At 42.1% G+C, this 23553-nt stretch overlaps 1 protein-coding gene across 1 annotated transcript in view; it reads right to left on the reverse strand.

The window, feature by feature from the left end:
- LOC136626748 (zinc finger protein 850-like) overlaps positions 1-10864 on the reverse strand; it is a 139613-nt gene extending 128749 nt beyond the window's left edge. The window contains exons 1-3 of the mRNA XM_066601754.1: positions 10736-10864; positions 10199-10378; positions 9986-10109 (exon numbers count right to left, since the gene is read on the reverse strand). Of these exons, the coding sequence (XP_066457851.1) occupies positions 9986-10109; positions 10199-10378; positions 10736-10813 (382 nt within the window). The 5' untranslated portion in view covers positions 10814-10864. The remainder of the gene's footprint in view (positions 1-9985; positions 10110-10198; positions 10379-10735) is intronic.
- Positions 10865-23553: the final 12689 nt, after the last annotated feature.

Consider the following 23553-nt stretch of genomic DNA (forward strand, 5'->3'; position numbering starts at 1 on the left):
TTTCTCAGGCTAAACCTAAATATTATTGGAAAGATAGGAGTTTTTTGTTTTTAACTCAAATCGTTAAAAACATTTCCAAAACACCTGTGGGTTCAAAACATTCACTAACACCCCTTAATTAATTCCCTGAGGGGTCTAATTTCCAAAATTGGGTCAATTCTTGGGGTTTCAAATGTACTGGTACCTCCGGGGCTGCACACACTAAATGAGATCTAAAACTTTTTCCAGCAAAATTTGCATTCAAAAAGTGAAATAGCGCTCCTTCCCTTCTAAGCCCTGCCATGTGCCCAAATAGCAGCTTATATCCAAATATGGGCTTTTTTAAAAAATAAAAACTGCAGAATCTGGGTAATACATTCTGAGTTCGGTTTCTCTGCTAAATCCTGCTGTGTTATAGAAAGAAAATGGTTTTAAAATAAAAATCTGCAAAAAACAAAAAATGGAACTGTTCTAATTTCTTTATCGACTATATGAAGACCTTTGACTGCGTCAACCATAACAAGCTATGGCAGACCCTACAAAAGCTGTGTGTATTGGCACATGTAGTCAAGCTAATAAAATCCCTTATACCAATCAACAAGCCACTGTGAGAACACAGTATCGAGAAACAGATTGGTTTAGGATGGGCAAAGGATTGCATCCTCTCACCCAACTTGTTTAAACTATATGTGGAAGTGATCATGCGGAAATTGGACCAAAACGAGTTGAAAATTGCGATTAAAATAGGTGGAAGAAACATCAACAATCTCCATTATGAGGATAACACAATTCTACTTGCAGAGACAGAAGCCGGTCTGAAGCTGCTGATATGTAAGATTACAAGTAAAAGTGAAAAAAAAACTGAATTTAAAGAAGACTAAAATTGTGACAACTGCAAAAAATGGCCAAATTTCAATCAAAATCAACAATGAGGTCATAGAATGCAGGTAAGGCTTCATCTTCCTTGGCTCAAAAATTACCAGGCTGGAGAATCTATGCCAGAGAGAAAACGTAGGATAGCATTGGAGTGAAGCGCAATGCCAAACATGGACAAAATCTGGAAAAGTAGTGATATCGGTATAGCAACTAAACGCAGGATAGTGCAATCCACCGTTTTCCACATAGCTATGTATGGATAGGAAAGTTGGACTGCAAAAAAGGCTGATAGAAGGAGGATTGATGCATTTGAGCCGTGGTGCTGGTGAAAGCTGGTGAAATACTCCACTAGTGGAATTCGCCACGACCATGAGGCCTCAAAAGGGTTGAACCATAATATTATTCCCTATCCATAGGTTAGGAGACATGCACTGATTGGTGGGGGTCTCACCATTGACACCCCCACTGATTTTAAGAAAGGGGGGTCCCGTGTCCCCATTATCTTCACTGCTGGTTTACTGCACCCCATGCAATGAGGGAAAGACTGAATGGGGGGCTGGTTGTGCAAGCGCACCAGCACTTTGTTTATTTTCAATGGGCCATCCGAGTACCAGAGCAGCACTCCCATTTGGTTATTTCCTTCACTCCCATTGAAATTAATGTAGTGCTCACTGCGCAAGCTTAGCCAGTACTCCATTCAGGTTCATGTCACTGCGGCGGGCAGAAAAGACCCCCACAGTGACAGGAGAATTGTACATGGGTGTCCCATTTTCCAGATCCGAGACCATGCTCTCCAGACCGTGTGGATAGAAGAGAATTTGATATTCTGGTACAGCCCCTTTAAATGATAAGCCTTCATCACCCATTTATTCATGGGCGGCATGATAGAGGATCTCCAATGCTTTGGTATAATGGTCCCAGCAGCAGTCATGAAAAATCTGCAAAGGCCTTTCTTGGCATGGAGAGCGGCTCCAGTATAATGGAGAGAAGACCAATATCATGTAGTGCAATGATTTCTTTCGAAAAACTAAGCTAAGGTCCATGGATAAAGATTACATCAGGGGACAAATCTCAGGACCTTAGTTATGTAATTTCATATCCCCTCACGGATATGATCCATGAGAGCAGATGAAACTTTTACTTTTTAAAAAAATGCTTTTTGCATTTTAATGCGATAACGCTGATTGCATTGCCGGGAACGGGGCCTGGGATGACAGCTCCATGTTGTCAGCTACCTCCGAGCACCAACAGCATGGAGCTGTCACGTCCATAGCCCACATGGCTTTAATCCCTGCAGGAAGCATGTTTTTATGTCCTCAGGGATTAAAGCCCACTTTAGCAGGACAAAAAAACACAATGGGCTGATCAATAAGGGGTTAACCTTCATCACCCATTTATTCATGGACGGCATCATAGAGGCTTTCCAATGCTTTGGTATAATAGTCCCAGCAGTCATGAAAAATCTGAAAAGACCTTTCTTGGCATGGAGAACGGCTCCAGTACAATGGAGAGAAGACCAATAGAGGGTAATAGTGGAAATCAAGCCCAGTAAGTCTATCATGTAGCGCAATGATTTCTGACCAAAACCTTTTTTTCCAATTTAACGTTTATTCAGTTGTCCCAAACAATGTACGGAAAATACAGAACATTTCATAACCCTCCCTCAGATATCGCAAAGAAATTACCATCCTCTTCTCAGTTGCAATGTCCGGATTCCCACATTGAATATTTTGGGATACAGATAAAAAATAAAAACTTTGACAACCTGTATGACAAAAATGTTGTCTCTCTTTACGACAAACATACAGACCAAAGGGCAGATGGGCTCAGGATCCAACCCAGTCCTATTATAATCAAAATCAAAACCGCTCTCGCCATATTTAATATTGTAATTTATAACTAAACCCGTTGTCAATGCTATCTGAATATGGGATAGTTCATCACAGAAGCAGGGGAATCAAAAAAAGGTTTAGAACGCCTTCGCTGACTTGACTCCTTAAAAATGTAACTTTTACTATTATTAAAATTGAAATGAAAGGCTTCAAGGACAAACAACATAAAGTCAAAGTGTATGGGGTACTAAATAAACTCGGTCTAGTAACCAACGGATACTGTCACTTGTTTCGGATTGACAGTTATGACAGGAAGGGCAGCATTCCAAATGAAGCGCCACCATCCCTTATCCAACTCCAGAGTAGATAACGGATACCCAATTACCAGTGTCCAAAGCAACAAGGCTTGTCCACTTATGAACAATAGTGCGAGCCGGGTGTGGGTGGAAGTAATATTGTGGCAAAGTGCTGCAATCGAAATCGTGGCGCTTTGCTGTCAGCTTGTGTGAGAGTGGCCTTAGTTCAGGCCTCCTATGGAATGAACTTCCTAAGAGATTTATCGCACGTATCACCCCAAATTTATACGAAGCTCTCTTTTGATCCTCCCCTGGCTCCCCACCTATCGCCCACAATTCCCCTGAGTCTGATTTTTGACATATCCACACACAGCAAATTTGGCTATTGCTTAAAGACCTTTCAATATTTGATATTTGTACCAAAGAATAAACAGCTAACAGAAAGCTTACTCTCTCAAACAACTTGCCCCCCTTTACAACCCTTACAATTGCTCCACCTATCAAAACTCTTCGCCAAATTTAATGAACGTTTTTCATCAACCCGAACCCCAACTGATCTGGAATGCATTATCATGGCACAATGCCACACTAGCAGTAAAATCGCACTCCTCTAATGCATTTTTGGTGGCACTGCCCGATCCTGTGCCCTTTTTGGAGTCAGATAGAAAAAGCTATATGTTGCATAATCAACAGCCCCTTTAGTCTCTCTTCAGAGTATGTGTTCTTGTCCAAACCCTCTACAGCCTACAGGCCCTCAGGAGTCTAACCTCATTACACACATGATCTTAGTGGCAACATTTTAATCATTTTCATGTGGATGCAATCCTCAACACCTACATTTAACCAATGGATTGCAAAAGTAAACAAAATCTGTAGATTTGAGGTGCTAACAAGTTGGGCTAACAGAACTCATTAAATATTTAGGCATACCCGGGACCCATGGTCCAAACTGTTTTAAACGGTTTGTTCTTTCGGATGTGAAATATCTCACGTCTCTAACCAATAAACACTATGTATTCATTTTTCAGAGTCATACCCCTACCAGAAGGTCTTCTCTCTCAACCTTACTCCCATACTTCAGACCTTTACCCCCTCATGCTATTTCCCCCGCTTCCCTCCCTTATTCAAATTCAAGTTATGTTTTATTTATGATGTTACACTCAAGCTTTTGTATAATTTGATTTTTGCATGGAAATCAATCTGTTAGGCCGCCTGCAGACGAGCGGGTCGGATCCGGCAGCGAGAATTCTCGCCGCGGGACCCGACCTGAGAGCCTGCAGGGACGAGTGCGTACTCACCCGCACCTGGCGGCCCCGGCTCTTTCATGTGCCGGCTGCAGCGCATGCACAGACCGGAGCCGGCGGCCGGGTGAGTGCGTGCCCTGCACAAAAATAGGACATGCCTCGGTTTGTTTGCCGCGCGAGATTTCGCGCGGCCAAACCGCGGCTGTCTGCATAGGAGTGCGTATTGTAATGCACTCCTATGCAAACTTTCAGTGGCGGAAATCCCGCGGGAAATACCGCCGCGGGATTTCCGCCCGTGTGCAGGCGGCCTTATATGTATGTAATTTAATAAAAACAGAATTTACAAAACAAGAAAGAAAAGAAAGAACATTCCAAACACATTTTTAGAGATGAACATGGGAATAGGAATAGAAAAGACAATGGAACTGGGAAAAGGAAAAAGTAAGGACAATACAGACAGCAGTAGGTATCATTTTTTCTTGCAGGTGCTGAGCATCCGATTCCCTAGACCGTTCCTGGTGGAGCAGGACACAAGACTGAAGAATATAGGGGACATCCAGAGTAGATAGCCCAGGCCACCTAGATCTTTGTGTGATAGTCTGCTGAAATTCTACCCAGGCCCTCCATATCCGGTAATATATCTCCCTACCAGTTGGTTTGGAAGCTATAAGGTCTTCCATTCTGTTGAGAACAGAAATTTCAGCAAATCACTCTCCCAAAGATGGGAAATCCTGACTTGTTCAGTTACGTGGGAGGACGTTCTTGGCTGGTTGGAGCAAAAAGCTCACCACAGATCTTTTGTAACTACTGTGAGTTGTGGGGATCATAAACAGAAGGGTTGCTTCAGAGGATTTAGCAATATTAGTCCCTGTCATCTTGAGCATCAAGACCTAGGACCAAAATCCATGAGCTGGTGGACAACTTCAACTTATTGTGTCATTCTTTCCCTTTCCACCCCACATCTCTAACATGTGCCTGGGACTTTTCTGCACCAATGGCGGAGTACGGAAGTCACTCTCTACCGGAAGACAATTTTGAAGGGGGTTTCTTGTGCTTTTTTAGCAATAAGGGGTCTATGTGCAAACTGATAACATTTGGTCTATTGTGATTCATCAAGTATCATCCCAAGCTCCTCCTAGGAAGAACAGTAATAAGGGAGTTCTTAGGAAGAGAGACTGATAATCAGGTTGTATAGTAATGATATGGAGTGTGCGCGAGGATGGGGGGCAGTGAGACACACAATTTATTCAAGTCAGATACGTTTCTGTTTAGGTTCATATTTTTATTAAATTTGGATTAAAAATGTTCAGGCTGCAAATAAGCATTAGAGGCTCCAGGCTGTCCCCCCAACCCCCACTGTGGAATTAATTCATTTAAAAGGGCCAGGTCTAGAGATGAGCGAATGTGTTCATTTAGAGCAATTACTCGATTGAGCATCGCTTTTTTCGAGTAACTGCCTAATCGGGCGAAAAGATTCGGCGGGCGCCGGGGGTGAAAGAGAGAGAGAGCTCCCCCCCGAATCTTTTTGCCCGAGTAGGCAGTTACTCGAAAAAAAGCGATGCTCGATTGAGTAATTGTCATAAACGAGCTCGTTCGCTCATCGCTAGCCAGGACCCAACCTTCTAACAAATACACAAAATACAAGAAATTATTCAAGCTGTCTCAAAAGTATGCTTAGTGTCTGCCTCCAAGTGGCAGTAGCTATACACAAGGTCTTAAGCGGTGTCTCCCCATGATACGGATGAGAAATATTTTTTACCACATTTATTTGTCAGATAAAAGAACTTGAAGATGCAATCAGTTAGATGAAACACTAATGTAAGGCATATTACTGTCAGTGAAAAAACTGACTACCCTAGGCCACTAAACATGGCATTCCATTATGCCATTATTATGGGCACATGATAATTTCATTATGAGGATGCTGATGGGGTGAAGGAGGGAGCCCAATAGCTCACCAAACCCTCTAGATGCTGTTGTCAACAGTAGCAGTATCAATGGGCTTATCACTGGAAATTGAGCTAAATTTAATCCTAGAAGCTGCAGAGAAACAGTTCATGTCATTACGAGTGCTGGGAAGGAAGAAACGTTTTAATTTTTTTAGTACTATTTATCAATTTGTCTGCTTTGCTGGCTCTACCTCACCTCCTCTTACCCTTGCTGTTGGGGTCTCCCAGGGCTCGGTCCTCAGCCCCCTCCTCTTCTCCATCTACACTGGCCCTGTTGGACAGACCATCAGGAGATTTGGTTTCCAGTGCCATCTCTATGCTGATGATACCCAGCTATACACGTCCTCCTGGGACATCACAGCAACATACCTCCAGAACGCCACCGACTGTCCACTATCTCTAACACTATGTCCTCTCTCTACCTAAAACTGAACCTCTCAAAAACTGACCTACTGGTGTTTTCACCCTCTAGTAACCGACCTCATCCTGACATCTCCATCTCCAAGTGTGGCACCACCATAACTCCCAGACAGCACGCCCACTGCCTTGGGGTCATATTCGACTCTGACCTCTCCTTCATCCCCTACATCCAAGCTCTTGCCCAAACCTGTCAGTTGCACCTCAAGAACATCGCTAAAATACACCCTTTTTTCACCATGGACACGTTAAAAACGCTCACTGTTGCCCCTATCCACTCTCGGCTCGATTATTGCAACTCGCTGCTGATAGGCCTCCCCTGCTCCAGACTATACCCTCTACAATCCATCCTGAATGCAGCAGCCAGGCTTATCTTCCTGTCCAGCTGCTACTTGGACGCCTCTGCCCTGTGCCGGTCACTGCACTGGCTGCCTGTCAAATACAGAATACAATTTAAACTCATTACCCTCATCCACAAAGTGCTCCACAGCACCACCTACCCTACATTGCTTCCCTCATCTCAATCCACCAGCCAGCCCGGGCCCTTCGCTCTGCTAATAAAATCAGACTGAGTGCCCCTCTAATTTGAACCTCTCATTCCCGCCTCCAAGACTTCTCAAGAGCAGCACCAGTCCTCTGGAACGTGCTACCAAAAAATATCCGGGCAATCACTGACACACTAAACTTCAGGCGTGCTCTAAAAGCACACCTCTTCAGGGAGGCATACCATATCCCCTAAACCAAAGCCCTCAGTACTCCACCTGCTAACATGTTCCCTGTCCCACAGACTACAATCCCTGCTAGCCATAATCAACCAAAACCTGCAGTCATCATAATTCCGCCACTATACGGCCTGGCCATTGTGTGTATAGTATCCCTCACTCTCCACCTCGCCATACAGTGCACATCTCCAGCCCCTTTACGTTCTGTATCACCCCATTACTTGCAGTATGTAAGCTCATTGGAGCAGGACCCTCACCCCTATTGTTTTCACCAATTGATTACTTCATGTAACTGTGGTTCTGTGTTATTTCCCCTGTATTGTAAGCACTGTAGAATATGTTGGCGCTATATAAATAAAGATTATTGTCATTATTATTAATTAAAAAGAATAGCTAAAACAATAACAAAAAATTGCTTCTTCTCTGATGAATTATTTGATGGTTAAGAAAATGTGGCTGAAATTCAAAATATTAATATGGCTTCTCCCCCCTGTGATTTCTCTGATGTTCAACAAGATATTTTTTATCGGTAAAACATTTCTTATATTCTGAACATGAAAATGGCTTCTCTCCCGTGTGAGTTCTCTGATGTCTACCAAGATCTGATTTCTGAGTAAACCTTTTCCCACATTCAGGACATGAATATGGCTTCTCCCCTGTGTGAGTTCTCTGATGGTTAACAAGGTATCTTTTCTGGGTAAAACATGCCTCACATTCTAAACATGAAAATGGCTTCTCCTCTGTGTGAATTCTCTGATGGTTAACGAAATTTGATTTCCTGGTAAAACTTTTCCCACATTCAAGACATGAAAATGGCTTTTTCCCTGTGTGAAATCTCTGATAGTTAACAAGATATCTTTTCTGGGTAAAACATGTCTCACATTCTAAACATGAAAATAACTTCTCCCCCGTGTGACTTCTCTGATGGTTAACGAAATCTGATTTCCTGGTAAAACTTTTCCCACATTCTGAACATGAAAATGGCTTCTCCCCTGTGTGAATTCTCCAATGATTAACAAGATGTGCTTTCTGCGTAAAACATTTCCCACATTCAGAACATAAAAATGGCTTCTCTCCAGTGTGAGTGCTCTGATGTCTAAGAAGAGCTGATTTCTCGGTAAAACATTTCCCACATTCCGAACATGAAAATGGTTTCTCTCCTGTGTGAATTCTTGTATGTTTACTAAGATATGATTTCTGGGTAAAACATTTCCCACATTCTGCACATGAAAATGGCTTCTCCACCATTTGAGTTCTCTGATATCTAACATTATTTGATTTCTGGGGAAATCTTTTCCCAAATTCTGAACATAAATATGGCTTTTTTCTTGTGTCAACTCCTTCATGTTCAACATCTCTTCTGTAAATTTTGTGTTGCCAACTAGTCTGTGATGAATCAGAAAATGGAAGCTGTTTAGAGGGATCAGATGATAGGTCGTTGCTGTGAAAGACTGAGGGTATATCTGGGATATTGTCAGGCTCTACATATGTATCTTGAATGATATCATTATCTTCCACTTTACAATCTGTTGATATCAGATGTCCCTCTGAACTCCTGGCATCGTCATCTGCCAAGAATAAAACAGATTCTAATATTTTTGAATATAAAATAACAATTATATATATTTTTTTATATTTCTATATTACATATTCATGCAAATTGAATTTCTAAAAGCATTTCCCAACAATAGTTCTCACAATATTTAACGGAGCACCTAATCTGACAACCAATCTAATGGACCAAAGCTTTCTGTATTTTTCATCTCCATTGAAACCGAGTACTTCCACATTGTAGGACAAAGGCCGCACCATGGCCGAAACATCACTGCTTTTATGGAGAAGAAATAAAGAAGGCATCTTAGGATGCTGAACATCTTTTATTGAAAATCTCTTTGTGCTGCTCTGTTACTTGCTTTTCGTATTGTCTTGAGGGATCCAGGAAGTCAGGATCTACTACTGAGTGTGCACTTATATGGCTTTCCAAAAAGTTGGATCTATTTCTGTTGTACTGCTGGAATCAACACTTTATCTTCTCTACATGTAGTCTCACCTGGGGGGTCATCTGTAGGGATCTCCTCTTTACACGGCTGATCCCCCCTCACATGTGTCTCTGTAGCATCAATATGGAGCAGATCTTCTTCCGGATTCACAAGCTGTGAAATAAATATTGTAAAAGTCATCACACAGTTGGAGAAGTCGTGTGGAAGGTTTTAAATGGCCAGAAAAGGTCATTAATTAGTATGAGGAGCCGGAATGACATGACAGCAGTAGTGATCTGGGCCAAATAGCTGCAGGTCTCCTGTATAACTCCAACCTGTTGCTTCTTTATTCCAACCAGAAGTCTCCAGAACCAGAAAATAGTGATAAGATGTGGAGATCTAATGTCTGCGGTCGGCTGTAATCCTGCCATCTCCAGCTTTCGCATTACACAAATATCAATCATATAATAAGACTGAACACAAGACCTTCCCAGCCATCCTACAGACCAGAGGGAAGATTTCATGAGACCTTCTCTCCATTTACCTGATCATCCTGTGGAAGAAGAGGTCGGGGGCATCTCTCCGCTGCTGTTCTCTTACTGGATCTACCTGCAGAAAACACAGACAGCCACAAAATTCATTCTCTACATACAAATAATAAAGGCCGTGTGGATTTAGTCCTGTTTATTACCTGGTGGTGGGAGGAACTGGTGGTCCTCCATCATGACGTCCTTGTACAGATCCTTGTGTCCTTCTAAATACTCCCACTCCTCCATAGAGAAATAAACAGTGACGTCCTGACACCTTATAGGAACCTGACAACACAATGATACTGTCATCACCCAGACACGTTATACCGCCACAGCGTTACTGTATAATGTCCCAGCATTCCCAGCAGCGTCACCTCTCCAGTCAGCAGCTCAATCATCCTGTTGGTGAGTTCTAGGATCTTCTGCTCATTGATCTCCTCCAGTATCAGGGGGTGAGGTGGAGGCCCTGTGATTGGGCTCAGAGGTCTTCCCCATCCATCAGACACCGGGGCCTGACAGCCATCACTAGAGGTCTTCTTCACTACCGTGTAATCCTGTTTATGGGGATATACATCCATCAATATCACTACAGGCATTTACAGAGTCCTTCATGTCTCTATTATATCCATGTGTTATTAAGGTTCTGTTCACCTCTGTGTTCATCAATTTCTTTGTTCTACTCATCGAGTGTCAGATCTATTATATGGCCGACATCAGCAGCACCCAAGTACCCCATTGCCTTATAATAGATCTGTTGGGTATCTGTCATTTTACCAGCAAAACTGCACAGCCGGCTCTATTATTTTCCAGCATTTATGATGAATCGGCAGTAAATCCTCTGCCGTAGATGTGACCAGAGACTGACAGAGATAAGAATGATGGAACGTGACGTCATCCCCAGAATCTCTCACCTCTCCTGTAAGCTGGAAGAGTATCTCTAGGGTGAGGTTGAATATACTCTCCGCCATCTTGTCCCGGTTCCTCTCCATCCTTGTCGAGTCAATCAGGAAAATCACCTGGCATATAAAATATCAGCCGAGGATCCTGGATCGAAAAAAGAGAAGACAATGCAAAATCATACACAATCCTGTAATAATACAGCATTTAGTACTGTACTTTAAACCCATGCTATGGTAAATTTATGGTGCAGGTTTAAAGCTCCTGTAATCTAGTAGGTGCAAATTGGGTGTTTGGTGGTCTACTCACAGCCGGGCTCCTACTGTAACGGCTGAGAGTAGAGAAACCTCCATTCCCAACCATTTAATCTTTTCTATGCCTCAATCGATAGCAATTATAAGCTGCATGTAAATGGGTAAGAGGGAGAGGGGTGTCCCCCATCAGCACCACATGATGTGATCATGATGATGGGTTACCATGGCAGCAGGAAGCCTAACAAAACCCTCCGTGTCCGTCATATATCTCAGCCTTTCAGATCTCAGCACTGTCAAAGCCTAATAGGCTACGGCATATACATAGTACACTGCATTAAAATAATGCATTGGATTATTTTAGAAATGTACTAATCAAATCTTCAAGTCAACCTTGAGAGATTAAAACAAAGTGTTCAGAAAAAAGATGTGATGGCACTTTTAACAAGACAATGAAAAACCTAGCTGGGTCATCAACCCCCCAGGAGTTTGTTTCAATATCTGTCCATTCTGCAAGAAAAGAACATTACAGTTTTGGACGGAGTTCTGTATTAAATGGCTTTAGCTCCGGTTCTATCAGGGCTATTGATATGCTTCTGATGTCATTGTGAAGCTAACATTTTTGGCATTATGACACCATAAGTTTGTCTGTAGCCCTTACACGAGGCTTTCATCATTGACAAAATATAACAAACAAAAAATCTACACAAATTTGGTATTGCCACATCCATAACAACCCGCACTGCAAAATATTATATGATTTCTTCCACATTAATTCAAGACACGCTACAACAGGCCCTTTTGGAGAACTGCCTACTTCTTTTATGATATTGCTATTATAGTACTATTAAAACCCAGTAAAGCTCTGGGGGGGGGGGGGGCGTGGCCTGGATGGAGAAGGAAGCAGCAGCATGAGAGTGAAGCTCCGTACCTCCAGGCAACAGAATAAAATAACCCATGGCTCACCTGACAGCTGCAGAGACAGCTAAAAGTGAAAGCTAAGAAAGGAGGCAGATGAAGTGGGGGCAAAACCAGCTCACAGACTTCTTCATAGCCTGTGATTAGGAAAGCGCATCAGAGCGGACAGCAGTGGGACCCACTGTGGTGAAGAAACTGATGCTGGGAGCAGTGGACGGAGGTGATTTCCTGCTCCCTGATCAAATGGCAGACAGTAGCAGCAGGGAGAGCAGAGAGAGGAGGAGGACAGTCTTCCAAGCACATGGCCAAATGCAGAGCCGTCGCCACCTTGCAGGGACAGCCCAAATTCCACAAAAGACAGAATAGAGCAGCAATCACCCTATAGAGCAGTATTTCCCAAACTCCAGTCTTCATGGACACCCACAGGTCATGTTTTCTGGATTTTCTCAATATTGTACAGGTGATGTAATTATTGTGAGTGCCTCACACACAGGTGTTCTTACTATAGGATATCCTGAAAACATGACCTGTGGGGATCCCTGAGGAATGGAGTTTGGGAAACTATAGAGGAAAGGAGCCTCCAGCTCTGCCCGATACAGAAATTGCAGATAAGTTATCACAAAGCCCCAGAGGAAGAAGATCCTTTACTTACAAATTTTCTGCAGCACCAAGGCAGCATCAGAATGCTTCATCAGAGATATGATAATAGGTCTGAGGCGCTCTTTGTAAAAGGACATAACCTCACTGAACGCTAAACTTAATTCCACCATTAATGCACTAGGGGGCAGAGTGGATCATCTGGAGGCTAAGATGGGTAAACTAACAAATTTACATAACAAATTAGTTGACGCACATTATAGTATAGCTGATGATCCTGAAAGTATCAAACTAAAGCTAGCAGAGCTCGAGGATAGAAGGAGACACAACATAAAAATGCCAGGCTAGCAATAACACTCTCCTCGGTGGATCTCCCAGAATTCATAAATCGTCTTATCAAAATGCTGCTCCCAGACTCCAAACAGGAGGAACTAATCATGGATAGGGTTCACAGGCTACCACGTCCAAAAACAATATCTGAGAATATTCCTAGGGACATCGTAGAATGTGTACATTTCTTTTATATCATAGAAAGTATGATGCAAGCAGCGAGGGAATCTTCCACAGCCCTACGATAAGATCCAACTCTTTGCCGACTTATCCCAGGCAACTATTCTTGCAAGGAAAAAATACAATCCTATCACCTCCCTTCTCCAGGAAAATAACATCCCATACAAATGGGGATTTCCAACAAAGCTCATAATAGTTAAAGACGTCATCCCTTAAGTTCTCTCAAAGCCCAAAGAAGGCCAAGACACACTATAAAAAAAAGGTATCAATACTAAGGAACAAAACTACTTGCCTATCTCAGGAGTGGTCCAAAACACACCATTTCAGAATAAGAATGGATAGACTAAAACAGACCCGAAAATAACCCCAATCTTAAACTGCTGTAAAAGTGGAAGCAACAGAGGAGTTCTCTTTCAGGGAGAGAGAGGGGGGACCCGACCTATCCCACCTCTGTCGCCAATATGTCAAGGATCAACTACTCCAACTGCTCTTGCCGCTATAACCGCTTTTGACGGCAGAGCTTCCATTGATCACTCCAGCGGAGTTGCAAGCATAGAATTGTTTGAATACAAGCGGATTTGTACCCAGCTTTCACAGGCTTCTGATCCACATGCAGAATGAAAGCTCAAGTGACCCCCTGATCTAGTCTTATGTCTCCAGCATTCTGGAATACCCACACACACTCGCAGCCACCACCAGCTTTTAAAAGTTAGCTGAAAACCAGACTATGAATTATGAACACATTTTCATAGTTATGGTTCCTTTTAAAACGGACAAGGTTCAACTAATAAACTGTAGATTTATTCTAAAAAATACTAGCAGTGCTAAATATCAATATGTATGTAAAAATATACAGAAAAGGATGTTACAATGAAGACAAGATTTATAGGCATACACAACAGACAGTACTTAAAATAAAACAAGGGGAAAATAACAGAAAGATATCGGATTTGGGGTGCTCAGCCCAGGGTTCTGATTTGTGCAGAGTCACAGGAAAAAACAGGACAGTCCATACACTGTGGCGCACCTCTGAAGGTCTGACACCCAGGACCTATCCCCCACCCCCCCTGGTTCTTAAAGGTTTCCCCAGAACACACCTCCATCCACCCTCTCTGGGGTCATTCAGGAAGGGTGGGGTGGAGGTGGAGGTATCTGTGGAAAAACCATAATTCCCTATTTGTACCATATCTCGGCAAGAGATCCTCTGATCGGGAATATACCTGTCATATTTCCCATCATGAGTTTATCTACTCAGCAATAAAAAGTATGACGCGGAAATTATAGCTAGGTACACGGATACACCATTTGGAAGGTGTTCTGGGTCCGCACCTCAATTTGTGTAGATGCATTTTATTGGGCTGGCCTGCCTGATTCCGAAAATATAATTCATATTGGACTAGGACCTTCGCACAACCAATAATGCTTATTAAGAGATTTTCTTCTGATTTGAATCTTGGAGCCAGGATGTCTGTGGGTAATACCAGAGGTGTCAATTCTCGCTAGCAGGGGGTATTTACTATCCTCTTGTCCCTTGTTTAAGGCCTATTAAGACACAACGATTATCGCTCAAAATTCGCTCAAAAGCCATCTTTTGAGTGATAAAAATTGCATGTAAACGCGCGGCCATTGTGCACTTTTCATGCACTATTCATTCATCGCTAACTTTTAGCAAGCTAAAAGTCAGCGATCACTCTCTTATCAGCACCGCACTCTGTTCGGTGCTGATAAGAGAGTTCTCAGCGGCATACCAGCATTCTTTCAGCTGGTATCCCGCACAGAGCTTTTAGTGATAGCTCTGAGAACAAAGCAGCTCCTGCTGTTCTCGGCACTATCAGCTCAGCGGGATACCCACTGAGAGCTCTGAGAACAAAGCTGTCTTCTGCAAACAGGGGGAACCTTCATGCACACACTAATAAGCTCTTAAGTAGCTAATTAGCTATTTAAGAGCTCAAGGAAAGTGATCCCTCAAAACTGTCACTCTGGTGCGCTGACTCCCTACCCTACTTAGGAATCGCCCTAACTCCCTCAGCTGACGCCCTCCCTTCAGCAAACTTTCCCTTCTTGAAGACCTCAATACAAAAAGAACTAGATCGCCTCTCCACATACGAGCCCAGCTGGATGGGCAGGGTGATACTGTACAAAATGAATATACTTCCTCGAATTTTGTACTACTTCAGGACCATCGCAGTACCTATCCCGGACTCCATATTTGCCACATTTCACCAGCAAATGTGCAAGTTCATATGGAGAGGAGCAAAACCCAGAGTGGCATTTTCTATCTAAACAGGCCTCTGAAATTCGGAGGATTGGGCATTCCCAACCTCCGAAACTACCATAAAACCTTCTTAATCGACCAGACCAGACACTGGTTTAACTCAGAGACTGATAAAAAATGGGCGACTATTGAATCAACCACAACAGGAGCTCCCAACTGGAAGACTTATCTCTTAGCTAACTCAATACAACTTCAAGGAGACCCACAACTCTTCCCGTCAGTGAAGGCCTCACTACAAGCATGGCACACAATAGGAGGAGGTGTAAATGCAGAACAAAGCACAAGAATCCCTCTCCCACTTCGCACCCTAAAACACTTAATCCCAGACCTCTCCTTTCACAACTGGCCACACAAAGCATCCATGACTATTTCAGACCTGTTCCAGGGTAGCAACCTACTTGACTTTCGACAGATACAGGAAAAATATGCAGTTCCCCCATCAGAACAATATACATATCTCCGTATCTGCAACTACTTAAAAGCTCATAAAGCCACCTCCGTATCCCTTCCAGACCCTCTTAACGACCTGTTAAACGCAAAAATAGCAACACAGAAAAAACTAACAAAAACCATATGCACCAGTCTTTCTGGCATCCAATTTTTTAAGAAAACGATAAATTTCCTAAACTGGGAAAAAGACTTGAATAAGAAATTCTCTCAAAACATGTGGTGTGATGCCCTTAAATGGGCCCACAAGTCCTCCGCCTGCGCCTCTCACTGGGAACAATACCAAAAACTCTTAACCAGATGGTATTGCTCTCCATTAAGATTGTCACAGATGAAAAAAGACATCTCACCTCTTTGCTGGAGAGCTTGTGGGGGAACCGGGTCTCTACTCCACATATTCTGGTCCTGCCCCCACATACGCCAATACTGGACTAAAATTTCACAATATATCTCCAACCTGCTTCACACCTCAAACAAATTAGAACCTGAATTTGCTCTGCTTTTAATAGGTATAGGAAACACACCCAGAAACCACAGAGTAATAGTATCTCACATACTACATGCATCGCGAGGTCTCATAGTGAGGAATTGGAGATCCAAACATATTCCATCTATAGAAGAAATGCAGGATATTGTCTCATTAAACTGTGTACACAAAAGATTGATTGCCCATCAAAAAGACACACTACCCCAGTTTCGTAAAAATTGGGCAGTGTGGACCCAAGCAATGAAAATGCCAATAGGCTACGACTAGTCGGGAACTAGTCCCCATCTTCTCCATCCTCTGCCCCTTGCCCCTTCCCCTCCCCTCTATCTTCCCATCCTGCACCGCCTACCCGCTAACCCTGCCTAATGGAGGATATGAGGGAACACACCAAATATTCCAGGGGGACGGGGGCCATCTCATCCCCTACCGCAAAGCCTACCCACAAGAGTATTTTCTTCGGAACAACAAGAACAAAGACTTTATAGGAGCATCATTCGAAAATACAGTGTCAACGAGTTTAGGTACCTTAGAGTTAAGGTTAAGTCTCTTTCCTGATTTTCCCCTGCCCCCCCTGCTCCTTCCCTCCAACTTTCCTTTTTCCCCGTTTAGAAATAAGTTGTAACATGAAACTCTGTAAAACATTGATTGCGAAACAATTACCTAATCCTTGTACATGTTGTATGAACCAAATGCCAATAAAAATTCTTTGATTTAAAAAAAAACAAACTGTCACTCAAACGGCATGTGAGTGATCCTCTTGCCATGTAGATGTAGCTTTACTTTATTGCCATCATGATCAAAGACTTCCTGAAGCCAAATGCATATCAGAGACCTCTCAGATGTGAGGGAGGAAGGGAAAATATAAAATATTGAGAAGTTCAGCTTTTCCAGTATCCAGAGAGGCAAGGTGATATGGAAAATAAATAAGAGCATTCAAACCATGCATTACATGGCCAACAACAATTACAGGAGAATGATGGCAAACACAGTAAAACAAAAGAGTCAAGAACATTCCCTTCCTAATAGATAATAAACTCAAACACAAAGTAAGCAACCCCCTAGATATTGGTTGATGGGAAAGAAATAGCATTGAACAGAACAGGAAGACCACCAAACAAATTGTGTGGGAGAAAGAGCAGAAAGTTGACAGAGGAGGTGACAAGATGTGGTTTTGAAAAGTATGAGGGCAAGGTGATAACACATGAAGTTAAATGACAACTGTAACAGAGAGAATCCTGACTACATGCTGACAGTACATAACAATTTAGCAATGTACCATATTGGACATGCAAGCATTTACGGTTCATTCTCCTCATCAGTGTATACGTCCGGCACACATTCTGACTGACATGACACAGAAAGACGAGACAGTAGAGAAATTCTTTGTCAGACTACCGATGGGGTACAACCAAAATAATCTTTCAGATCAGCGTCTGCTTGATTCAGTTTATAGGCTTGGGAAGCCATTGAGGTATGGCTGAAAAAGCTATTATGTGTATAAAAAAAGCTGCAGTACTGAGCTTTGTTGTTGCTTCTGCTTTCTCTTATCTCCTCAGCTTTAACGATGTGAGCATAATGCTAAGCAGCAAAAGGTGGGACCTGTAAATTTCAGTTGCTAAAACTTCATGAGCATGTGTCTCTGGGACACAAAAAAGGGAGGGAAAGCAAAATCTTGGCTCGCTGGAAAACTAACCACTGCTTGCTTGAATTGAATATACCTGTGTATGATTGTGCTGTGATTCTTCCTGGTTGACTCCTCCTATTTCCACAAAAGGGGGAAAGGTTTCTCATACACAGTATGAGTGTATGTGTTGTATATGGAATGTGTGTGTTGGTGAACTGGAACGATCAAGTGTGAGTGAAGACAGTCAAACAATTAGCTGAATTCAAATGGGTGAAGCTAGATGAAAAAAAAGAAAAGGAGTACGTAATCCCTCCTCAGGAAAGGAGCGAGTGAGAATCAAAAGTCTAAGGGATTACAGAATGCTAAGGAAAAAATACAGTGCTGTGTGGAAAGCTGAGTGCAGTGCCTAAGGAAAGTTGGGTAGATAAATAAATTTGTATTAATGCGCTTGACAAGTCTGATAAGTGCATTGCAAACAGAATAAGATTAATAACAAATTTGCTTAAAGGGTAAATGTATTTGCTTACAGGGTATCACATTTCCAATGTAGGTGCATTTACAGTGTCAGAGACTGTTAGTGAAATGAATTTGACTCCATGTTCTTTCCTATGCATAGCCATTTTGTAGCAGGTAGCCATGATGTAGGCCTCTTTCATTTGCATTCATTTTAAAATGAGAATTTGTAGATATTAAATAGTTGCTTAAAAAGCCTTGAGTGAACAGCGAGGCCAGAGCTGCCAGGAGATAGCTATGAAGCATCCAGACTGACTGGCGTGTCAAGATTATTTGTTCCTCACTGTTCACACATGTTCCAAATATTTATATCAAACATTTTATTGTTATACATTCCTGTACCCGTGTTCCAAGAAGTCAATCATATATGATTACAATGCGTGTATTTGGTGATTTAGATGTTAAATTCTTTATCATGCATATTCATATTTGTGTTTTAGTTTTATGAACCAATGGTAATAAATCAATATAATAAATTTGAATTATTGTAATTGAAGCATGTGCCTCTATAAAAACTGTTGCCTGTCAATTCATAGGTAACTTTTGATCGCATTCAGTTGTGTTGTGGTATAACAAGTTATTTCTGAGCTTGAACAAACAAATAACCAATTTGAAACCCAGAAGCATACTTGGGAATGCAAGCTTTAAGCTTTCACTAACATTTGCTGCCCAACAAGGGCATTGGGTCTTACTCCAGGCCCCAGCGAAGAATTCAGTGCTTTTCACTCCCCTGGGAGACAGAGACAGAGTGCGCTCTACAAATGAAAAAGTAAGAAACTTTATTTCTTACAAATTGTCTGTCTTTCTCTGCAGCTGTGATTTGCCTATCTGCACTGGAGACGGAGGGAATATTATAATCATGCTTTGATCCATGCAAAGAACCCAACAGGCCGGTATGTTTTTGGGTAATTTTGGAATCTGTACGAGAATGTTGTCCGGCCATTTGTGAGGTGAGTGCTGTGAATCCATATTATTGCCCTGAGAAAAAGATTGAGTAAATGAATAGCAAAGTTCAAGGGACTGAAAGGAAGAGGTAGTTAGAGTTAGTTAGGAAGTCTGGTCTGCTTTGGAGCGCGTGGTTGTTAGAGAGTGATATCTCACTTCCCCCTTCTTCTTCCAAATCTGACTGACATTCCTTAGAAGACAGTGGACGTCTAATACGTAGTGACTGTGTTGTAAAATGTACAAAAAATTGTTTTGATTTAACACTGTAGATGATCGATAGCAATTGAATTTTGGCAAATTTGGTATATACGCATTAAGAGGAAGGGTTGGGTTTTCTTTTTCTCTGCTCTCCCGAGTGTGTGTCCTTCTGTGTTGACCATAGAATCTGAGATTGAAGCAGGACAACAGAAGTGCTGAGCAGCTTGTTGTTTGAGTATATCACCCAGGAGAAAGTACCTTGTTGTTGTATACTACTACTACTGAGAGTTGCATAAGGCTCACATTTAGCATTTCTTCAATTACTGTGAGCTGAACAGGCTGTTGATACTGAGGCAAAAGCTTGTTTTCAAAAATACAGATCTGTGCCATGAGTTGTGGAAATAACAGCTCCAGAGGGGTTCTCTAAATTGTGACCATAAGATGAAACTGTAAGTATTTATGTGTGCAGAGAGAGGGGAGACAAGCCAGACCTGGGCCATAAGAGACAGAGAAACCTGAGGTAAGCTATGGGTGATGTGCTAAAAAATAGTGTTGAACAGGGCTGGAAGACCACCAAGCAGATTGTGTGGGAGAGAATGATGAAAAAGCTGTTGGAGTTCTTGACAAGATGTGGTTTTGATGGGTATGAAGGGAAGGTGATAACATATGAACTCAATGACAACTGTGACAGTGAAAATCTTTGTGCCTGTATGCTGTAAGGAAAGGAGAGAGCCCTAGGGTTTACCAGGCTAAGCAAACAATTATCAAGAAAATTGCCTAAGGGTTTTACCCTCCCAAACAGAAAATAATTAATTTTACACTTTATTAACATATATGCGCTCAAAAAAGGACAAAGACACTTTAAAATAAAGGAGTAGGTGGCTAAACTAGATCTGGAGTAAATTCATAGAGGAACTAAGTGTATGTTAGCTAGGCAAGCTGAAAGGGTGATACAAAAGTGTGAGTTAATAGAGGTACTATGCAAGCAGCCTGATTATATGTTTCCTAGGTAAGCTGAAAGGGCAGTCATTTATAGCCACTATCATATTATAGCATGCTGTCCTCAGGAAAACAACATAACTGCAGGCAGCCAATACTGGGACGCACAGGGTCCCAGTATAAGGATGCTATAAGAAGAAGCCAAGATATAAGATTGAGTACATTGCTATGCTAATTATGTCTAAATCACAGTTGTGACATAGGCTGAAAATATCAGAGAGATCTCTGTATATTCATATAGCATATAAGCTGCTGTGCCAGTATGCTGCAATGATGTGTTATCCAGTACATTGCTGTGCATTGAACACAGCTGTTATAGAGATTATCAGTGTCAGAGTGATCTCTAGAACAGGGGTCCCCAACTCCAGTCCTCAGGGACCACCAACAGATCATGTTTTCAGGATATCCTATGGCAAGAACACCTGTGCAATATCTGAGGTACCCACAATAATTACATCACCTGTGCAATACTGAGGAAATCCCGAAAACATGACCTGTTGGCGGTCCCGGAGGACTGGAGTTGGGGAACACTGCTCTAAAACACACACACACAGCATGCACCATTGAGAAATGGTGTGACTTTTGGCAGTCAGAAGTCTCTATTAAACCACAAAAAGACTGCCTAGATGCCTAGCTATCCAAAAACATATTGTATAGTGGATCCATCCCTAAACCTAATCTAAAAAAACATATAACACATCCCCTCCCAACATGTTTCACTACAAGGCTTTATCAAGGGAGCTAAGGTAGGCTATAGTTGTAGCAATGCGCCATATTGGACATGCAAGCATCATTTCTGCACTGTTCAGTCTCCTTATCAGTGTATATGTCTGGCACATATTGTGACTGACATGACACAGAAAGACAGTAGAGAAATTCTTTGTTAGACTACCAATGGGGTATCAAACAAAAATCCTGTGCTCCTAGAACATGTAACGGTGATGTCACAAATGAAGTAAAGGAGAAACAGTACAAGAACAGCACTTACTCTGGAGGAGGGCGGTGTGATGAACAGAAGCCCCCTCCTGAAAGTGACCACTCCAAGCAGTACAGTAATAATCCAATCCTTGCCAACACGAGAAAGAAGGGTTGGGAATCTGTAGGCCTCCTACCAAGCAAACCAAATCAGGCAATTTACACTCAGTTTTTTCCTAACTGAAGATGTTAGCTGTCCACAACTAAAAAGACACCAAACAGAGGGCAAATCCATAAAAAACCTACTCATAGCAGTGTCTCTGGTTCCCTTTTTCCCTGTCTGAAAGTGCCCCTCCATCAATGCATCAGTGATGGCCTGGCTTCAACTCCTACCATTCGCTAGGACACAGGATCCCAAGAAAAATGTGGCAATACCAAAGAGACCCTGAAGCTTCATTCAAATGCCTAACAGTGGCCTTATGGAGGAACGCTCCTCTCCGAACTCTTAGAGAACTCCAAAATGAAATCTTTTCAGAGCATGAGTGAGGAATTCAAGCTACCCAAGAACAAAGTATTTAACATCTCAAGGACATGGCCCTTATTTTTCATTTTTCGGTCCTCCCCCTGTAAAAAAAATTGTCTTTTATTTATCCATCGACATAGATGTCTGAGAACTTGTTTTATGCGGGACGAGTTGTATTTTTCAGTGGTACCATTAAAAAATTATAAGTAGAGTAAAATGAAATAAAAAATGAAATTCCGCCATCGATGAGTGCGTCTCGTTCCTACAGCGCACAAATTCCAATAAAAATATTGAATTTTTTACAAATTATTTTTCTGACCGCAATAACGTTTTTGTTTTTTGGTGACACAGTTGTGTGAGGGCTCAATTTTTGCAGGATGTCCTGTAGTTTGCGTTGGTACCATTTTGGAATATATATAACTTTTTGATCTTTTTTTTATTGCATTTCTTCTTGGAGACAGGGTGGCCAAAAAAAAACAACACATTTCTGGCGTTCTATAGTTTCTTTTTTTCTGACAACCTAAATAATGCATTACTTTGATAGATCGGACTTTTACGAAAGCAGCGATACCAAAATGTATTTTTGTTTCATTGCTTAGATTTTAGATTATTTTTACTTTGTTCTTAGTCCCCAGAGGGGATAACAACTTCAGATACTTTGATCGCTCCTGCAGTATGATGTAATGCCATAGCATTACATTATACTGTGATCTGACAGGCATTCTATTAAGCCACCTGGCTTTCCAGAATGAACGTAATTTTTCACAACTCCAAAAGATGTGGAGTAGGGTGCCTTGTCCCCCACAGGCTCTCCAGCACTCAGATGTAACATTTGCGAATAGAGAATCTAATCTGTAGGGTGAATAATATCATCTTGTGATAATTTTGTAATGTACTTCAATTAGACTCGCACATACTGTGGATTTGTGGGCCCATGTAAAAGCCCGAACCATTGTTCTGTAGAGTATGTTGTGTTTAGATCTCTCTCCCAAGTGAGGATAACGGCCTTCTTATAGCTTCCTACTCTGTCATCTGCCTCTTTGTTGAAAGTCTTGTATAGGTGTTCAAGCTTTTATAAGTGTTTTAACATGTTGAGATTGACTGGGGAGGGGGTGGCTACATATGTAGTTATGAACATATGTAGTTAGGTGCAGCTCTAGTGTTTTTAATTTAGTATTGATGTTTTTGATTTGCAGGTATTTAACCCTTTAACACTATAGGGCGTACATTTACGTCCTGCAGCGTCAGGATATGTATGAAGGGAGATCGCATGGTGATTTTCCTCCATACAACATTGGCACTGACTGTTTCCTATAGCCGACACCCGCCAGCAACAGCTCCGATAAGCCAAGCAGCTCATTGGAGCTATTAACCTTTCTGAATGGCCCAGGGCTATCATGGAGGAATGCCTAACAAGCTATGCCCTTAGGGTGGCTTAATAGAATGCCTGTCAGATCACAGTATAATGTAATGCTATGGCAAAAACGTTTTCCTTTTAGAATCTACCCCAAAACGTTTTCCCTTTAGATTCTTCTAAAATATAGTCTAAGGCCTAATGCCCATGGCCATGACGAGCTCTGCAAGCGGAATACCGCAGCGGAGCCTGTCACGGCGCCCCCCAGAGAGACCC

This window comes from Eleutherodactylus coqui, chromosome 4 (assembly GCF_035609145.1).
Source record: "Eleutherodactylus coqui strain aEleCoq1 chromosome 4, aEleCoq1.hap1, whole genome shotgun sequence".
In the NCBI taxonomy this organism is placed as follows: domain Eukaryota; kingdom Metazoa; phylum Chordata; class Amphibia; order Anura; family Eleutherodactylidae; genus Eleutherodactylus; species Eleutherodactylus coqui.